Source organism: Mustela lutreola, chromosome 17, assembly GCF_030435805.1.
Source record: "Mustela lutreola isolate mMusLut2 chromosome 17, mMusLut2.pri, whole genome shotgun sequence".
NCBI classification, from domain to species: Eukaryota; Metazoa; Chordata; class Mammalia; order Carnivora; family Mustelidae; genus Mustela; species Mustela lutreola.
In genome coordinates this window covers 20,170,133-20,188,582 of record NC_081306.1, presented here as the reverse complement: position 1 = coordinate 20,188,582, position 18,450 = coordinate 20,170,133, and the positions used below count along the sequence as shown (strand labels likewise).

The following is an 18,450-nucleotide window of genomic DNA, read 5'->3' as shown; positions in this document are numbered from 1 at the left end:
TATGCAAATCTGTAGAGGAAAAGCAGGCCCGCCATGGGACCTCAGGTACATGACCTGTGTTTTCTGGGCGTTGACCTTCCTCTTCTCAGAAGTGAGCGGGAGAAGTGGAACCAGCCCTGCCATCACAAGCTGGTGCAGACACCACCAGTGAGACCTTGCTGTCAGTTCCTTGGCTTTGCCTCCAGCCTTCGCTCTAAGCAGCGTGTCACCTGTTCTCAGCGGTGTGCAATCATGGCGACCTCTGCTCATCTGCCACTGCCCTCCCGATGTTATGCCCTGGTGTTCTGAAGATCATCCAGATCTCAGGGCTGCCACAGCTGGGGATACATCCCATCCCAGAAGGTGATGCCTTTGAGCTCCAAGAACAAATGTGCAGTTGGCCTCCCTAGCTCTCTGGACACGAAGGCTGCGTTTGCCAGGCAGTCACCAGGCAGCGCTTCTGCTTGGCCTGAGGACCCCTGTGCCCGGACTCTGCACCATCCAGTGTAGTCCAAGCAGCAGTCAGAGCTGCTTCTCTGGGCTGTGGTCACAGTGCCGTCTCCCACCCGCTGGACGAAACTTACAACTGCATTTATGTCCTGTGTCTTCAGCCCTCCAGACCCAACACGGGAGGGACGCTGGGTCCCCACCACTTGATACTTCCTGTTGGAATTTTCATGCCCCAGCAGCTGCACCCCAACCCCGGTCCCTGAAACAAAGCTCTCTTCTTTTGGAACCCAGCTGTGAGAACAATGGCCTTTATTCAAAAAATAATTTTTTATGTAACACAAGAACGGGTCACTGTGACTGCACCTCCCCATTGCCTGAGACGGGGCTGAGAGGTGGCAGGGTCAGAGCCCAGCAAAGTCTCCTTTGTGCTGCTCCAGCCACTGGTCCAGCGTCCTGGCCTTGGGGTTGAGCCTCAGGGTCAGTTCAATGTCACGGTCAGGTTTCAGAGCATAGAAACGGAACATGTTGGCCAGGTCCCGGGCACCAGGGAATCCATACTTCTCATAGTCCTCCGGGGTCACCTAGAAACAGAGGGGATTCCGTTGGGCCTGTCAGTATCTCTGGCACCCTAGCTGTGGGCAACCCAGTCCCAACCCAAGTTCTTTCCAATAAGTTCATCTGAAAACCCTTCTACTAAAAAGATTAAAGTTCAAAAACCACTGTTTTAAGTTAACTTAAATCCTGTTCTTTCCTTTTTTTTTTTTTTTTTTTTAAGATTTTATTTATTTATTTGATAGAGACACAGCGAGAGAGGGAACACAAGCAGGGGGTAGTGGAAGAGAGAGAAGCAGGCTTCCTGCTGAGCAGGGAGCCTGATGCGGGGCTTGATCCAGGGACCCTGGGAACATGACCTGAGCTGAAGGCGGACGCCTAATGACTGAGCCACCCTGGTGCCCCAAATCCTGTTCTTTGAAGGGCTGCCTAGCAGGTTCAATCAGAAGAGTGTGCAACCCTTGATGTTGGGGTCATGAGTTCAAGCCCCATGTTGAGTGTAGAAATTACTTAAAAAAAAAGTCATATATCCTTTTGAATTCTTTTTTTTTTAAGATTTTATTTATGTATTTGACAGAGATCACAAGTAGGCAGAGAAGCAGGCAGAGAGAGAAGGGAAGTAGGCTGCCCAATGCGGGGCTTTATCCCAGGACCCTGAGATCACGACCTGAGCTGAAGGCAGAGGCTTAACCCACTGAGCCACCCAGGCGCCCCTCCTTTTGAGTTCTTTTGAGATCATGAGATGGAAACTTCTCAGCCCTTTCCAAACCAGAACTCTGCAAACATCACTTCCTTGCTCAAAAACCAAAGCTGTTACCCCTTCCTGACCAAACTGAATCTAAACTCCGCTCCCGAAATCCTCCACAGCTGCCTCAGACCTTTCTGTGTTTAGATGTAATGCGTGGCCACTTAGGGCACTAAGAAAGCACTTACATTGGTTACTCTGATTGCGCTTACATTGATTACTCTTTCAATCCGAACAACCAGAGAAGGAGATACTATTCATACACCCATTTTATAGGTGAGAATACTGAGGCAGAGAGGGCCAGGGACTGTGCCCCAAGGTCACATACTGGTGGGTGTTAAGGGCTGGGAGCAGGATTCGAGTCTAGGGGGTCTGACCCACCCGAAACACCCTGCCTGCCGTGGCCTCCCCATCATTGCTCTGCATGAATCTGCAGCTCTGTGGGTGGTTTTTGTCTTTCAATGACTTGGGAGTTTCCCAGATTTGCTTTAATGTCAGTCTCACTACCATAATGGGAAGGCCAAATAAGAAACAAGGCACCCAAGGGTCTGAATAGGAAGACTGAAGGTCAGCGGGGAGAGAGGGGGCCAGAGGGCTCTGGCCCACCCAGCCAGTTCAGGAGCCGGTTGGGGGCCATCTTTCTGGTCTCCTACCCCTTCCCTCCCTCAAGTCACACCCCAGAGAAGCCCAGCACCCCTGTGTGTTCACGCCTCGCCTTGGACCCCAGTATCCCCTCTTCCTGGAAACCTTCCTCACTAGTTAGTTGGTCTACTGCCTAAGCTGGAAATCTCTCTCAGCAGCCACACTGGGGTCATGACAAATGTTCACAGTGGTGAAGTCATCGTCTGCCCACAGTGACGGGGCAGCCTCACATACTGCTTCCCGACCACCCATAAAGCCCCCACTGGGGGGACACAATGACCAGAAGGTGGCTGCCAGAACCCCCGAAGGGAGCTGGGACGGCACCCATCCTGGGCCCAGGGCCAAGGAAGCCCACCTTGGCATCACGCACGGCCTTCCCGGTGTGCTTGGAGAGCAGGGCAGCGTATTCTGCGGCTGTGTGCTTGCACGTACTGAGCCCAATGTTCTGGCCGACGTACTCTTCCGGCTTCTTCAGCAGGCTGAGCACCACGGGACCCAGGTCGGTCACAGAAATGCCATCCATGGGCACATCACCCATGGGCAAGCCTGGGAGGGGATGGGAGGGAGGAGGAGGGGTGTCCCGCCAGCCCACCGCCAGGACACGTGCACAGGTCAGCGGTCCTGGTGTCTGGGGTGTACGAGCAGCAGCAGTAGGGTTCAGTCAGGAAACGGGATGCGATCCAAGCTCTGCCACCGTGGCCCCTATTTGCCCCCTGAGCTCCGGTCGCTCCATTTAGAGCGGGGCGGACGCCAAGTCTGCCCACCCTCTTGGGGCCAAGACAGGAACGGGAAGGGAACGAAGGGGCTCCTCCCAAGCTGCCGGCCCCATTGCACTCTGTGGCCTCTGGAATTCCTGACGTGGAAAGCCGACTACACTAACAGGAATGCCGGAGTGCCGAGGCCTTGACCCAGAGCTGCACGTGGCAGGTGCTCCCTAAATGGGTGGAACTGGTGGGTGACTTGACCTGCCAAGGTGGTCTGGTGGGTCCTGCCACATTCCTCACCCACGAGAAGGGGCCTCCGCAGCTGCCCATTCAGGTCAGCCAGAGACCTCGTTCACTGAGCTCAGCCAGGGATGGAACACGAGCGGTATCCCCGGCCGGTTCAGCAGACTAAAGGGCAATGCCAGCGAGCCAACACTAGGCCCATACCGCCTGACCCTGCTGTCCTCGCATGGGGGAGGGGTGGCCGGCTGAGGATGCTGGCCAGCCACAGGACATGAGCCGTCAAAGGCTCTAGGCAGCCCATTTACAGATTGAGAAGAAAGTGCTTTCCTACTTTGTGAAACCTACTATTGGTCCTGATCTTCCAAATCCTCTCTTTACTCCTGAAGGAGAAGTAACAGGTGTGCTCGTCTCTGTAACAGACGAAGCATCGCATCACTGCCTCCGGCAGATTTCCTCATCACCCTTGCAAAAGTCGCACTATTATGCCCATTTCATAGACCAGGAAGCAGAGGCCCAGCGAAGTTACTTTGTTCAAAGTCACGGGCCTAACATGGGAGAACCCAGGCTTGGACCCAGAACCATCTGAGGACAAGCCTGTTTTATACAATACCCACAGCTTCCCTTGGTGAGAGCAGACGCTCGAAGAAAGAGGAAAAGCACTCACTCAGCAAGTAGCTCTTTCCATCAGGGGTTTTCTGGGGCAGGAAGTAGGAGAGGAGGTTCTCAAAATAGCAAGACAGCCGTACGCTGGTCATGGGGACTCCGATGTCCCGGAAATATTCCTCCACTTCCCCCTTGCCATCAAAGTGGCCTGCTGCCAGTCTTCCGGCCGTCAGCCTCTTGATGTTCTCCAGGCCGCTGTAGACCACATAGTGAAGGCCCAGGCGCTTGGCCAGATCAGCCAGCAGCTTCCCCTAGTGAGGAAAGGAGAAACCACAAAGCTGAAGAGGGAGGATATGTCCCCAATCAGAGCCCTGGCTCTCCCACCCCCCAGTGCTGCTGTGCCTGATGCTAAGAGGCCGACACCACTTCACCCTTAGGTAAGGCTCCCTCTTCTGGAATGACGCTCACACGTGGTGCTGCGCCCTCTCACACACTACTGTGAGCCTTCTATCTTAGTGTCACTTCTCTAGGTCACCCGGGGGGTTGTACTTCCCAACATGCTCAATGGCGGCCCACCCATGTGCACTGTGACAGGTCGGAGTAGGTCTGCTGCCTGGGAGAGGGCCACACAGAGACCTCCCATCTCTGCCTGCAAAGCCGCCATCCTTGCAGGGCCCTAGCAGGCCTACAGGGAGGTGGCACAGCTCAGAGCACACACACTGCTAGGGGGTCACACTGGCTCTGCAACACACTTGCTGTGAGATCCTGGACCAGGGACCTAACCTTCTGGTAGCAGTTACACGGGGACGGCCACAGTGCCTGCCAGATAAGGATGCATGGGGCTTGAATGGCCTCTAAAAAGATATGTGTACATCCTAACCCCCAGAACCTGTGACTGTGACCTTATTTGGGAAATGAGATCCGCAGATATAATTATCCCAGGTGGGTCCTCAATCTGAAGACAAGGGTCCCTATAAAAGACTGAAGAGGAGGCACAGAGAAGAGAAGGTCACATGAAGGCAGAGGCTGGGAGTATGTGGCCACAAGGAGAGCCAGCAGCCACCAGACACTGCAAGAGGGAAGGAGTGGAATTGTCCTTAGAGCCGCTTCCTTTTTTTTTTTTTTTCTTAATATATTTCTAATTTTTTTAAAAAAGATTTTATTTATTTATTTGACAGACAGATCACAAGTAGGCAGAGAGGCAGGCAGAGAGAGAGGAGGAAGCAGGCTCCCTGCCGAGCAGAGAGCCCAATTCGGGGCTCGATCCCAGGACCCTGGGATCATGACCTGAGCTGAAGGCAGCGGCTTTAACCCACTGAGTCACCCAGGCGCCCCTAGAGCCTCCTTAATTGTGGACTTCTGGGCCCCAGACTGGAAAGAGCCAGTTCCTGTTGTTTTAAGCCACTCAGTGTGTAATGACGGCCATGGGACATGAACACAGGCTTTCGGGATAATGAGCCAAGATGGCCATCCACCAGAAAAGCTGTCCTCTCCACTCTGTGGGATGCACCTCCATGTAAGATGTATTCAAAGACAATGTCAAGGCTAAAAACAAGTTTGGAGACCAATGGTCCAGTCCAATCTTCCTTTATCTCAAAAAAAAAAAAAAAAAAAAAAAAGAAAAGAAAGAAAGCCCTTTTTTCTAACAAAGCCCAGGGCAGGGAAGGTCCATGTCCAAAGCAGGGCTGTGGCTGGTTGTGGACGATGGAGGGCTGACAGTTGGGGCCTCTCCTCTGCCACTACATTCCATAGATCCATGAGTACCTGTGTGTGACAGGCTGTGTGCAAGTGTCCCCACCTTCAGTGGGACAGAATGATGGCCATGTCTCACCTCCTCTGTCTCCTATCCCTCCTGCTGCCACCTGGCCTTAATAACCAACTAACTAGAGAGAATGTGCGTGGAAAACAGAATGAACCAGTACAGTACTTCAAAGGGGACACGGGGATCTTCCAGGCTGATGGAGATGTGTTCTGATTAGATTGATGTGAGTATATTTATATTGATTTTATCCAATAGGATAATGAAAATATGTGCATCTTATTATCAGAAAATGATGGGTCAACAGAGTTGGTTTTTTAGAAAGTGTGAAAAGTTAATGGATGACAAAGCAGATTATCAGTTGCCTGGAGCTGGGGGGCAGGGGGGGTGGGCAGGGAGTCACTGCTAATAGGTACGGGTTTCTTTTCAAGGTGATTCTGGAATTAGGTGGTGGTGACGGCTGTACAGCCTTGAGAATAAACACTGAATTATACACTTTGAAGTGGCAAACTCTGGTGCCTCAATGACATCTAAACAAAAGTCACTGCAAGAGGAAGCAGCAGCTTCCGCGCTCATTCAAATCCTAGAGGACTGCATGGAAGAGGAGGGACAAGGTCTGTAGCGGACCATCGTCACAGGTAGGGTCAGCTCCTCTCTAGCAAGCTGGAGCTGCCTCCCAGGGAGCTCCTTGTCAGCTGCACTGCTCAGCCTCCCCACATCCTCCCACCTGCCCTCACCTGCTTGACCTCCTGCTCCTGGCTGCAGTTTTCCCAGTAGTTGGTCACAATGAAGGCAGCGTGGGCCCCAGTCAGGGCCAGCTCCATGCTGGCCGCGTCATCCTGGTCTCCCTGTACCACCTCTGCACCCTGCAGCCTCAGCTCCTTTGCTGCCTTCTGCCTAGGGTCCCGCGTCACCACTCGAACCCTGAATGTCCCATCTTCCAGCAGCGTCCAGGCCACGGAGCCTCCCTGAGCACCTGTGAAGAGTCAGAGGACCTGCCTGGGGGTCCTGCGGAGAGGAAGCCCTAGTGGGAACACTCCACACCAGCCACACACCCACTTTTCACCTGCGAGCCTCACTGAATACCTTACGCCATTTAAAAAATAACAGCTTTGAGACAATTCACTCACCTTTGAAGGGATACATCATTTATATTTATTTTAAAAAGTATTTTGGAAAATCCATATACCAGCTGATTTTACCCAAAGTAAATACTTATATCAGGCAGCTGAGACTTCTCCTACCGTGCACACATCGAATTTCACCAGTAAGACTGCTTCAGGTTAAATAAATACAAAAAGGGGCGCCTGGGTGGCTCAGTGGGTTAAAGCCTCTGCCTTCAGCTCAGGTCATGATCTCAGGGTCCTGGGATCAAGTCTCGCATCGGGCTCTCTGCTCTGCAGGGAGACTGCTTCCCCCCCACCCTTGCCTGCCTCTCTGCCTACTTGTGATCTCTGTCTGTCAAATAAATAAAAAAAAATCTTTAAAAATAAATAAATACAGGGCGCCTGGGTGGCTCAGTGGGTTAAGCCGCTGCCTTCGGCTCGGGTCATGATCTCAGGGTCCTGGGATCGAGTCCCGCATCGGGCTCTCTGCTCGGCAGGGAGCCTGCTTCCTCCTCTCTCTCTCTGCCTGCCTCTCTGCCTACTTGTGATCTCTCTCTGTCAAATAAATAAATAAATCTTTAAAAAAAAAAAAAATAAAAATTAAAAAAAAAAAAAATAAATAAATACATAAAGCATACAGTGCAGTGGTTTTTTGTTTTGTTTTGTTTTTTAAATATTTTATTTATTTATTTGACAGACAGAGATCACAAGTAGACAGAGAGGCAGGCAGAGAAAGAGGAGGAAGCAGGCTCCCTGCTGAGCAGAGAGCCCGATGCGGGGCTAGATCCCAGGACTCTGGGATCATGACCTGAGCCGAAGGCAGAGGCTTTTAAACCACTGAGCCACCCAGATGCCCCTGTTTTTTATATATATATATATACTCAGAGCATGCAACCATCATCCAGTCAACTTTAGAATATTTCATTCCTCCCCCCCCCCCCCCGCCCGAGAAAACCCATGCCCATCAGCACGCACTTCCTATCACCCTCCGTTTCAGCCCCGGCAACCACTCACCTACTCTGTCTCTGTTCATCTGCCTGTTCTGGACGTTTCACACAAACGGGGTCATTTAATATATAGTCTGCTGTGGCTGGCTTCTCTCACTTAGCATACTGTTTTCAAAGTTCCTCCATGTTTTAGCAGGCATCACACCTTCTATCAAATGTTTAAAATATATTATGGAGCAGCTGGCTGCTTGGGAGATAGAACACGCAACCTCAGAGTCCACATCAGTTCAAGACCCACGTCAGGAGTAGAGTATACTTGTGCAAAATGAAGACATAAAATGTGTTATAATATTTAGCGCATACATAAAGGGATGTGAATACCCATGTACCCATCCTTACCTTAAGAAATACAGTATTGGGGCACCTGGGTGGCTTAGTGGGTTAAAGCCTCTGTCTTCAGCTCAGGTCATGATCCCAGGGTCCTGGGATCAAGCCCCGCATCGGGCTCTCTGCTCAGCGGGGAGTCTGCTTCCTCCTCTCTCTCTGCCTGCCTCTCTGCCTACTTGTGATCTCTGCCTATCAAATAAATAAATAAAATCTTTAAAAAAAGAAATACAGTATTAACCTTCTTCTTCTATTTTTTTTTTTAAAGACTGAGGGGCACCAGGCTGGCCCAGTCAAAAGAGCATGAGACTCTTGATCTCGGGGTCATGACTTTGAGCCCCACTTTGGGTGTAGAGATCACTTAAAATTAAAAAATAAACCTTTAAATAAGATTTTTAAATGACGGAGAAAATGACAAAAAGTAAAATCATCAAAAGGAATAAAAAAGCATAAATATACATATAAGAAAAGAGGCTGAAGCACTATTTGTAATAGTGGAATTTTTAAAAAATTTCTAATTAAAAAAATTTTTTTTATTTTATTTTTTATTTATTTGACAGAGAGAGAGAGAGATCATAGGTAGGCAGAGAGGCAGGCAGAGAGAGAGGAGGAAGTAAGCTCCCTGCTGAGCGAGAGCCCAATGCGGGACTGGATCCCAGGACCCTGAAGTCATGACCTGAGCTGAAGGCAGAGGACTTAACCCACTGAGCCACCCAGGCGCCCCACAATAGTGGAAATTTGTAGACAAATGACATGTCCTTGGATAAAAATCTGGTTAAATAGTTGGGCTCTCTGCTCAGCAGGGAGTCTGCTTCGCCCTCAACCCTTCCCATCTGCTTGTGCTCTCTCTCAAATAAATAAATAAAATCTAAAAAAAAAAAATCTGGTTAAATAAGTGATCGATCCATGCAAAACTGATTAAAAACAATGTGGCAGATCTGTATGTTTGACTGGGACAGGTGAATCCGAACTCTCTTGGAGTGGAAAAGGTTAAGTTGCAGAATTACAACGACCCTCACACGGTCCTGGTGGGAATGTAAAGCGATGCCGTCGCTTTGAAAAACTGGTGGTTTCTCAAGAGGCTACACACAGGTTACCATGTGATTCAGCAATTCCAGTCTGAGCATGTACCCCCCAAAAAACACGTCTACAGGAAAACTTGTACATGAATGTTCACGGCAGCATTATTCACAATGTCCATCAAGGATGACGGGATCAACACAACGTGGTCTATCCATAAAATGGGACATTATACAGCTATAAAAAGGAGTGGGGTACTGACACATGCTACAAAGTGGGTGAACCTTGGGGCGCCTGGGTGGCTTGGTGGGTTAAGTGTCTGACTCTTTTTTTTTTATTTTTTTATTTTTTTTTAAAGATTTTATTTATTTATTTGACAGAGAGAGATCACAGTAGACAGAGAGGCAGGCAGAGAGAGAGAGAGAGGGAAGCAGGCTCCCCGCTGAGCAGAGAGCCCGATGTGGGACTTGATCCCAGGACCCTGAGATCATGACCTGAGCCGAAGGCAGTGGCTTAACCCACTGAGCCACCCAGGCGCCCCAAGTGTCTGACTCTTGATTACAGTGATCTCAGGGTTGCACTGGGCATGGTGCCTGCTTAAGATTTTGCCTCTCCCTCTCTCTGCTGCTCCTCCCCACCCCAACCCAAACAAACACCCAACGTGAATGAACTTCAAAACCCTGATGCCAAGTGAAAGAAGCCAGACACAAAAGGCCACATCCTGTATGATTTCATTTACAAGAAACGTCCAGAATGGGCAAATCTACAGAAAGTAGACTAGTGGCTGTCAGGGGCTGGGGAAAGTCAGGAGAAATGCTAGTGGGTATGAGGTTTTCTCTGGGAGTGATGAAATGTTCTAAAACTAAAATAAACTGTGGTGATGGCCACAGAGTTCTGTGATTATACTAGACATAAAATGCACAGTTTAAATGGGCGAATTGTGTGGTCTATGCTTTATACCTTTTTTTCTTTTTGAAGATTTTATTTATTCATTTGACAGAGACACAGAGAGAACACAAGCAGGGGGAGTGGGACAGGGAGAAGCAGGCTTCCTGCCAAGCAGGGAGCCAGAAGTGGGCCTCGATCCCAAGACCCTGGGATCATGACCTGAGCCACCCCCGCCGCCCTGTGCTTTATACCTTAAGTTGTTGTAGGTTTTTATTTATTTATTTATTTAAAGATTTTATTTATTTATTTGACAGACAGAGATTACAAGTAAGCAGAGAGGCAGGCAGAGAGAGAGAGGGGGAACACGCTCCCCACGGAGCAGAGAGCCCAATGGGGGCTCCATCCCAGGACCCTGAGATCATGACCTGAGCCCAAGGCAGAAGCTTTAACCCACTGAGCCACCCAGGTTCCCCTGCTGTAGGTTTTTTAAAACATATACAGGAGAAACATACACAGGAAAGAAAAAAAAAAAAAAAAAGATCTGTGTGTGTCTAGATACTCTAGACACTTGATGACAGTGAGTGGATGGGGTTGCCAGGTCGGAGGTGGGAGGGAGATTTAGTTTCCATATTATGTGCACGTGCCACGGACTCAAAAACGTTAAAGTAATTAATTTTTTAAAAACGTTAAAGGGCGGGGGCGCCTGGGTGGCTCAGTCAGTTAAGCGTTTGCCTTCAGCTCAGGTCATGATGGGTTCCTGGGATCGAGCCCCACATGTCCAGAATGTCCAGAATGGGCTCCCTGCTCAGCGTGAGCCTGCTCTCACTCTCCCTCTGCTGCTCCCCCTGCGTGTGCTCTTTCTCTGCGTCAAATAAATAAATAAAATATTTGTGCGCCCAGGTCCTACCCCCGCCAGATCAGGGGTCCGAGATGCAATACCCTCCTCCCTCCAGGCCCCAGCCACCCCCCCTGGGGACCTCTGCCAGGCCTGGCCGGGTTCTGCTTACGCTCGCTCACCTGTGGCTCCAAACACCACCACCAGTTCCTTGTCCCCCATGCGTGCGGGAAGTGCGGCCTCAGAGGCCTGGGGTCCCGGCGACGCGTGGGGTCGGCGATGGAGACACGGGTCCCTCCTGGGACGATCCCGCGCGTGCACCGCGTGGGGGCAACCGGCGCCAGACACCCAGACCCCCACTTCCTGCCAGGTGGCTCCCGGCCCCTGCAACCTCCACGCCGCAGCCCGAGCGGGAAACTGCAAAGCTGAACAGAACGCCGGGGACCTTATGGCCGAGTCCACCGCCGGAGGGGTGGGTGGGGGAATACCGGTAGAACCTGAGAGAAGAGCGACCCCGCCCGCAGCTCCACCGACGCTGTGGTAAAGCCCCCACCTTCCAGGCGGTCCAGTGAGAAGGTACCCCAGGCCACGCCGCTTCGGAACTCCCAGCGTCCGCATCCTGACTCCGCGCGGAAATGACCCGCTACACCCCCTCGGCGGGGACAGATGGTTCCTCCCGGCTCGCGCGGGCCGCGGCGTGTGTCCGCGCAGCGCAGACCCCTCTGCTGCGGGAAACCCTATTTGCGGAGCTCGGGGCTCTCCAAAGTGCATGTACCGAACCGCTTGGCGGGAGGCTGGCGGTGAGGCCCGCGGAAGCAAAAAACAAAAAACAGAAACAAAACACGCGGCTTAATCTCGCATGAATATCTGAACTTGCAGATATGGGGGTGTCGCCTAAAGATAATTAAATAGCATTTAGGACTCTCAACCCCAAGGCTCTGAGTTCTTGCAAGCCTGACTCATCTCTGAGGTTGCTACTAGTTGCACGGATTTGAGTTATTTTTAGGAGAAAAAGTAGGATTTCTTTGTATACAGCTAAAACTGAAAAACGTCCGTGTCGTTCCTCTCCTGAAAACTTATTACTGGGTAAGAATTTTTTTTTCTTTCACTCACTCATTCATTTCAAAATGTGTATTGACCCATCCAGGCATGCTAGCTTCCTAACTGCAGGCACATCTCTGTGTTCACTGCTGAATTTCCAGCACTGAGGAGAGCACCTGGCACGTAGTCACTCAATAAATATTTGCTGATGGATTGGTTGTCTAAACATGTAGACACTGGAGTTCTGGGAAAATCCTACTAAAACTGGTGCTGTTTTCCCAAATCTAGTGGTGGAAATAACTTACAGAGTAAAGTGTATTTTATTTATGTAAAATACTGGTCTTTGTTATAAAATGCATGTGTTTATTTTAATACATGTTGTGTTTACTCGTGTTTGTATTTATAAGTGAAGATTTCATATATGTGTTCATCTTGCATAAATCTTTTGCAATCTTCTCCATGCCCTGTTATGTTATACCTCTGTGCTGAGACTGTAAAGTTTGTCTGGGTAGGTCTCATCCCGTTAGATAGGGCTAATTCTTACTCATTCCTTAAGACTCCACATACTTACATCACCTCCGGGAAGCCCTCTCTAACCCCTAAGCTAGGCTAACTACTCCTGTTCTATTCCCATCTCTCTCCCTCTGCTGAAATTGTCTACCATAGTAGAGAGCTTTTTCTTCTTCTTCTTCTTTTTTTTTTTTTTTTAAAGATTTTATTTATCTATTTGATAGAGATCACAAGTAGGCAGAGCAGCAGGCAGAGAGAGAGGGGGAAGCAGGCTCCCTGCTGAGCAGAGAGCCCGATGTGGGGCTCCATCCCAGGGCTCTGAGATCATGACCCAAGCCAAAGGCAGAGGCTTAACCCACTTAGCCACCCAGGCGCCCCAGTAGAGATCTTCTTGAGAGCTGACCTATGTCATGTTTGTCTCTGTATCTCTTCCTTCTGGCACCGTATCCAGTACTTACTAGGAACTCAATAAATAACCTACTGAATGGAACCCAGTGCTTGTTACTGTGATAAAAGATGAGGCTTTTCTTGAATCACATAAGGATAAAGCATAAAACCTGATGTTCCAAGGTCTCTGATTTAAAGGAAATAAGTCCAAACAAGAAGGCATGTAGCAGGACCAGCTGCAGAATTTGCAAGGCCTGGTGCAAAATGAAAATGCAAGGCTACTTGTTAAAAAAATAAGAAGAATTTCAAGAAAGCAACAGCAGAGCATTAAACCAAGTGTGGAGGCCTTCTCAGAGTGGGACCCTATGCAAATGCTGGGGTTACAACCCCAGAAGCCAGCCCTGGTGCCCAGGCTTAATTGAGTAGCATCCCTGCCATGATAGGGCACAAGGAACTCCACTGCCTTTTGGTCTTGCTGAAACTACAGCTTGGAAATCAGTGCAGGCAATGAGTGGCAGAGAATGGCATCTGATCCCCTGGGCATCTGGTCAGTGGTGCTGGTGCCAGGGGTCTGGCTGAAGTGGGTAGGTGTTGTAAACCGCCTGGGCAAAGGTCTTACCTCTTGATGTCCCGCACAGTCCATAGCACAGTGGTCCCCTGAGGCCTGAGCAGAAAGATTTGTCTACTGACTGGTGTGCTCAGCTGTGACTCTGCACTTCCTGTGGGACTTTATCTGACAAAGACTTCCTGCAAAGCTCTTGCCAGTTGTTTACCAAGCCCAGTGGCATGTGCTAGTCATGATAATGGGGGGAGGGTGTCCTTCTCTGAGCTCCTCTGATGTGTCAGAGAAGCCCCACATTATCTTTTTTTTTTTTTTTAAAGATTTTATTTATTTATTTGACAGAGAGATCACAAGTAGGCGGAGAGTCAGGCAGAGAGAGAGAGAGAAGCTGGCTCCCGCTGAGCAAAGAGCTCGATCCCAGGACACTGAGGTCATGACCTGAGCCGAAGGCAGCAGCTTAATCCACTGAGCCATCCAGGTGCCCCAGCCCCACATTATCTTGTTTGAATTTTATTTATGTAATCTCTAAGCCCAATGTGAGGCTCAAACTCAGGAGTCAGGTGCCCCCCGCCATACATTATCTCATCTGAACCCTCAGAGCAACCCACCTTCAATCACTGCCCCTGGATTTAATTCAGTTTTATTGTATGTGTTTAGGGCAGGGGCAGTACTGTGTGTATTTCCAATTATTACTTTTTTAAAAAATTCATTCTTTTTTAAATTTGGTTTTGACAGCCAAGTAATGTGTAATGCATTTATGCATCTCATAAAAAATTTAAATGGTAGAGATGAAGCACAAGTGACCTTCGACCTCCCTCTGACATTCTGGTGTGTAAACCTTCTTGGCCTTTGCATGCATTTTGTTATCCAAACATGAACATGTGGAGAGAACATTTTGTAGTTAAAAAAAATAAAAGGGATCATACTGAAATTATTTTCCCCCAAATATTATTGTGAAAATTTGTAGACATTTAGAAAATTTGAGATAACTATACAGTGAATACTCATACTTACCACCTAGATTCCACAGTTCTTAACATTTTGCTATATTAATACCTATTATCTGTCAACTACCTTAATTTTTTTTATAGGCTTCAACTAAATTGCAGACGTCAGTGCCTTTCACCCTTAAGCACTTCACATACACAATAGAGTTCAGTATTTTTTAGGTTAAACTTATACACTCAGATGTATTTTTGTGTTTTCCTACATCTTGATTTTCCCTTCTGCCTAACATCCTCTCTAAGGTGGTGTCTGCCCTTCCTTTTTTAACGGAAGCACAGTTCCGCTGAATAGATGTGTCCCTGTCAATCCCCACCCCCATCCTTCTTTAATGGACGTTTAGATTGTTTCGAGATTTTCACCCAAAGGACGGACGTATCCCCTTGTGTGGCAATGGCCTTCCTTGCGTATGCCTCTTTGGGTTCTTGCACGCGTTTTTCTACGATAGCTACCGAGAAGTGGAATTGAGCAAAGAGAAGGCCCATTCTTAATTCTAAAAGATCTCGTTAAATTTTCCCCTCTTCCCCTCAAACTCTCACGAGCATCGCACGTTCCGCACACCTTTGTCAACCCCGGAAGGTACCTGTCATTTAATCTGCAGACAACTCTAAGGGTAAGGAAATGACGGGAACCCAGTGCGGCTGCCCAGCGCAAGAGGACCAGGCACAGGCTGTGGCACCCGGCACAGAGAACGCGTAGCCGGGAGGCACCCTCCTTAACATCCGTTCTTGTTAACGTGCGCTCTCCCCAGGGCCTGCGGGCTTAGCCGGAGGCGCCCGGCGCCCGCCGCAGGGGCGTGTCCTCCACAGGCCCCGCCCCCGCTGCGTGCGCACGTCGGACCGCCCTCGCGCCGCCCGCTCCGCTGCGGCGGCCGCGGCACTTCAGGGAGTCGCTGGCGGACGCGCGAGCGCGGTGACTGACGGACGGCCGAGCGGACAGGAGGCGGGTGAGTGGGCCCTTCTCTGGGCTCCTCCGCGAGTCCGGCCAGCCCGGGCCTTTGGGAGCTGGGCCGGGCGGGCGGCGGCACGCTGGGGCCCTATCGCCGGCCTGAGGGAGACCCGGGGGGCAGGGGCGGGGGGCGACCGGAAACGGGATGAGCGGGGAGGGGGCCGAGCTGAAGATACCCGCTTCCTACGCGCAGCTTCGGCGGGCCCGCGAGGCCAGGGCAGCCGGTCCGCGTTGGGCCCCGTTGGGCCCAGCCCCTCGCAGCGTCACGAGTGCGCGGGGAGAGGTGACCCCGGGGGCGCCGCGTGCCGTCTTGGCGTTCTTGGCGGGGGTTGCAGCCTCCCGCCGCGGTGGGCCCGCCGGGAACCCCGCCTGTCCCCCGGGCTCCTGAGGTCTGTGCCCCGCGTGGCGGCTGTTGCGGGCTCTGCGCTTCCTCCTGAGTCACCTCAGTCGGAAGGGCGCTTTGAGTCACTGTCATGACTTCATGAGTGACCCGTGACCGCCGGGGCGCAGACCGGTCGGGAGGGACCGACGCCCCGGGGCTGCCGGTTAGTCCCGGCGTGGAGTTTACCAGTCACGGCGTCGGCGCGCTGCTGTAGGTGCATTAATTGCCCGTGGTTGCCAGGAGCGCCTTGCACAGTCCCTTGCACCAGGCCTGCCTGTGTCATGCGATTTAGGTGGATTCTGATGAACCGCTTGTTGTGGCCTGTGGCAGTTCGTGTTCCCGTGGTTCTCTGAACCATACGAGGCGGCATGTGATTGGGGCGGGGGGTGGGGGGTGGGAAACACCCCCCACCCCCCGTATAATGCTCTGCAGTTCGCTGTCAGCCCCTTCCAAAAGCTTGTGAGTTGATAGGTTTTTCCACTTATACAATGGAATTAATGATGAGACTCGGGTTAAATGACTTCACCTCCATCCCACAATGGAGAAGACACCACAGATGGCTTTGATCCTAGTCATCTGCCTAGAGAACCCATGATCTTTCCTAAACAGCGTGGTAGAGATTGGAAGTGGATTATGTCGTTTATTTTTTTTTTTTTTTTTTTTTTTTAAAAGATTTATTTATTTATTTATTTGACAGAGAGAAATCACAAGTAGGCAGAGAGGCAGGCAGAGAGAGAGAGAGGAGGAAGCAGGCTCCCTGCTGAGCAGAGAGCCCGATGCGGGACTCGATCCCAGGACCCTGAGATCATGACCCGAGCCGAAGGCAGCGGCTTAACCACTGAGCCACCCAGGCGCCCGATTATGTCGTTTAAACTCTCTTCCCTCTCCCGGTAACCTGTCTTCCAAGTAGAAAGAAACAGGAGCTTAGTGGTTTTGTGTATTTGAATTTATGGTTTGACGTTGGCTAGCGTGTTCTGCTTAAAATTTTAACTGCCATGTTAAAAAATTTTAGTTTTTCTTTTTGCATGGAGTGGGTTAAGGAATACACTAAAGTAGGTGCTTTATTCTTTAGTTTTTTTCTTTTCTCTTTCCTTCCTTCTTTCTTTTTTTTCCAAGAAAAATCACAAGCTTACCAGAAGTTCACAGCTTAGGTATTTACAGGCTTACTTGGTGGAATTGGAAGAACTTTTAAATACAGCACCTAAGCCAAAACACTGGGAATTAAGGGCTTGGAAATACTCACTGTGAGGAACCCCATCTAACTGGGGATGTGGGGAGGAAAATGTATGGTTCTCTTTATTGTCTGATTTGATTTGCTTTTTTCTTCTGCTTGGGCCGGTATGGGGAGATTCTGTGAGTCACTAGAGTCAGGAGTATGAGCTGCTCTAGAAATGGCAATGCCAAATGAGAAGATGAATTATAGAAAGTATTCATTGCCTTTTAGCTCACCCCTTACTGAGTTTGTTGAAATGCAAAATTGGACAGCTGGGGCCTTTGAGCTACCTTGATTTTTTTTTTGTTTTCTTTTAATAGCTGACTCTCTTCATAGGACAATTGAACTCTGCATCAGTATTGCATCAAAAACTAGAATTTCATTCTTTCAGGAGAAAGATATTTTTGAAAACTGGAATTTTGGGGGCGCCTAGGTGGCTCAGTGGGTTAAGCCTCTACCTTCGGCTCAGGTCATGATCTCAGGGTCCTGGGATGGAGTTCTGCATCGGGCTCTCTGCTCAGCAGGGAACCTGCTTCCTCCTCTCTCTGCCTGCCTCTCTACCTACTTGTGATCTCTGTCTGTCAAATAAATAAATAAAATCTTAAAAAAAAACCAAACTGGAATTGTGGGTTCATGTGGGTGGCTTATTCAGTTAAGTGTCTACCTTCAGTTCAGGTCATGATCCTGGGGTCCTGAGATTGAGCCTCATGTCCAGCTCTCTGCTCAGCTAGGCTCTGCTTCTCCTGGCCAGCACCGCCCCCCACCCCAACTCCCACTCTCTCGATAAAATCTTTAATAAAATTTGGAATTGTGTATTTATTGTACAGTTGAGAATTCAGCTTGTTAACTTCCTGGTGAAAAAAAAGAAAAATTTGAACTGTAAGTTACCTCCTGGTATGTTCTTGGCCACAGTTAACTGAAAAGTTATAAATAGACATTTAATGCAATCTTTTTTTCTTATAGTAATCAGTGAGAGAATTAAGAGCTCTGGATTACATATCTTTTATAACACAGTGAGGGTTATGTGCTTTTTAACTAAATTTATTATGTCTGTTAGGTTTGTGCAAAAACATAGGATGAAAGGTCTTTTGTTGTAATGTGAATGATTTCTCAGGATATATTTGCAGTACTGAGAAGCAGTGCCATTACTGATTAATTCTTGGGAGGAAAGGAGGGAGGGACAGAAGAGAGACAGAAAAGAGTAGAAGGAGGGGGAATCTTTAATTGGAACAGTTACTGTAACTGCTTATAAGGAGGGCTTTCCTTTTCTTTTTTTAAATACTGGAAGATATTTTACTCTGGTGACCATGCAGGTGCTCTGCAGTATTGTTCACTAGTATGGTTTACTTCTCTACACTGACTCCAGTTAGTTACTGTAAGATATTATCTTCCATTGTATTACACATTTTAAAGCCAACTAATGAAGACAGCTGCACCCCTCAGAAATTTCAGTTTTAAATTTCTAATAAAGTTGACACGCAGTACTGAAGTACAGCAGCCCATAACTGGTGGTCTCGTTTAGCAACATTACATACATTTATGAATATG

At 49.4% G+C, this 18,450-nt stretch overlaps 2 protein-coding genes across 5 annotated transcripts in view; one reads left to right on the top strand and one right to left on the bottom strand.

Moving 5' to 3' along the window:
* Positions 1 to 721: 721 nt before the first annotated feature.
* NMRAL1 (NmrA like redox sensor 1) lies at positions 722 to 11,393 on the bottom strand. Of its 4 annotated transcripts, XM_059154259.1 has the most exons (7): positions 11,040 to 11,171; positions 8,130 to 8,306; positions 7,798 to 7,938; positions 6,415 to 6,653; positions 3,980 to 4,229; positions 2,724 to 2,914; positions 722 to 1,010 (listed from the first exon to the last, which is right to left on the bottom strand). In XM_059154259.1, the coding sequence occupies exons 3-7, from the start codon at positions 7,814 to 7,816 to the stop codon at positions 831 to 833; spliced, it is 879 nt and encodes a 292-aa protein (XP_059010242.1). In that variant the 5' UTR covers positions 7,817 to 7,938; positions 8,130 to 8,306; positions 11,040 to 11,171; the 3' UTR covers positions 722 to 830. The 4 variants fall into 4 exon arrangements, with proteins under 4 accessions (XP_059010242.1, XP_059010243.1, XP_059010241.1 ...); XM_059154260.1 differs by lacking the exon at positions 8,130 to 8,306 and having other exon boundaries at positions 11,040 to 11,388; XM_059154258.1 differs by lacking the exons at positions 7,798 to 7,938; positions 8,130 to 8,306 and having other exon boundaries at positions 11,040 to 11,387.
* A 3,792-nt stretch (positions 11,394 to 15,185) lies between these two features.
* The window catches only part of HMOX2 (heme oxygenase 2), a 33,544-nt gene continuing 30,279 nt past the window's right edge, over positions 15,186 to 18,450 (top strand). Inside the window, exon 1 of the mRNA XM_059154665.1 lies at positions 15,186 to 15,301. The gene's annotated coding sequence lies outside the window, so the exon portion shown is untranslated. The remainder of the gene's footprint in view (positions 15,302 to 18,450) is intronic.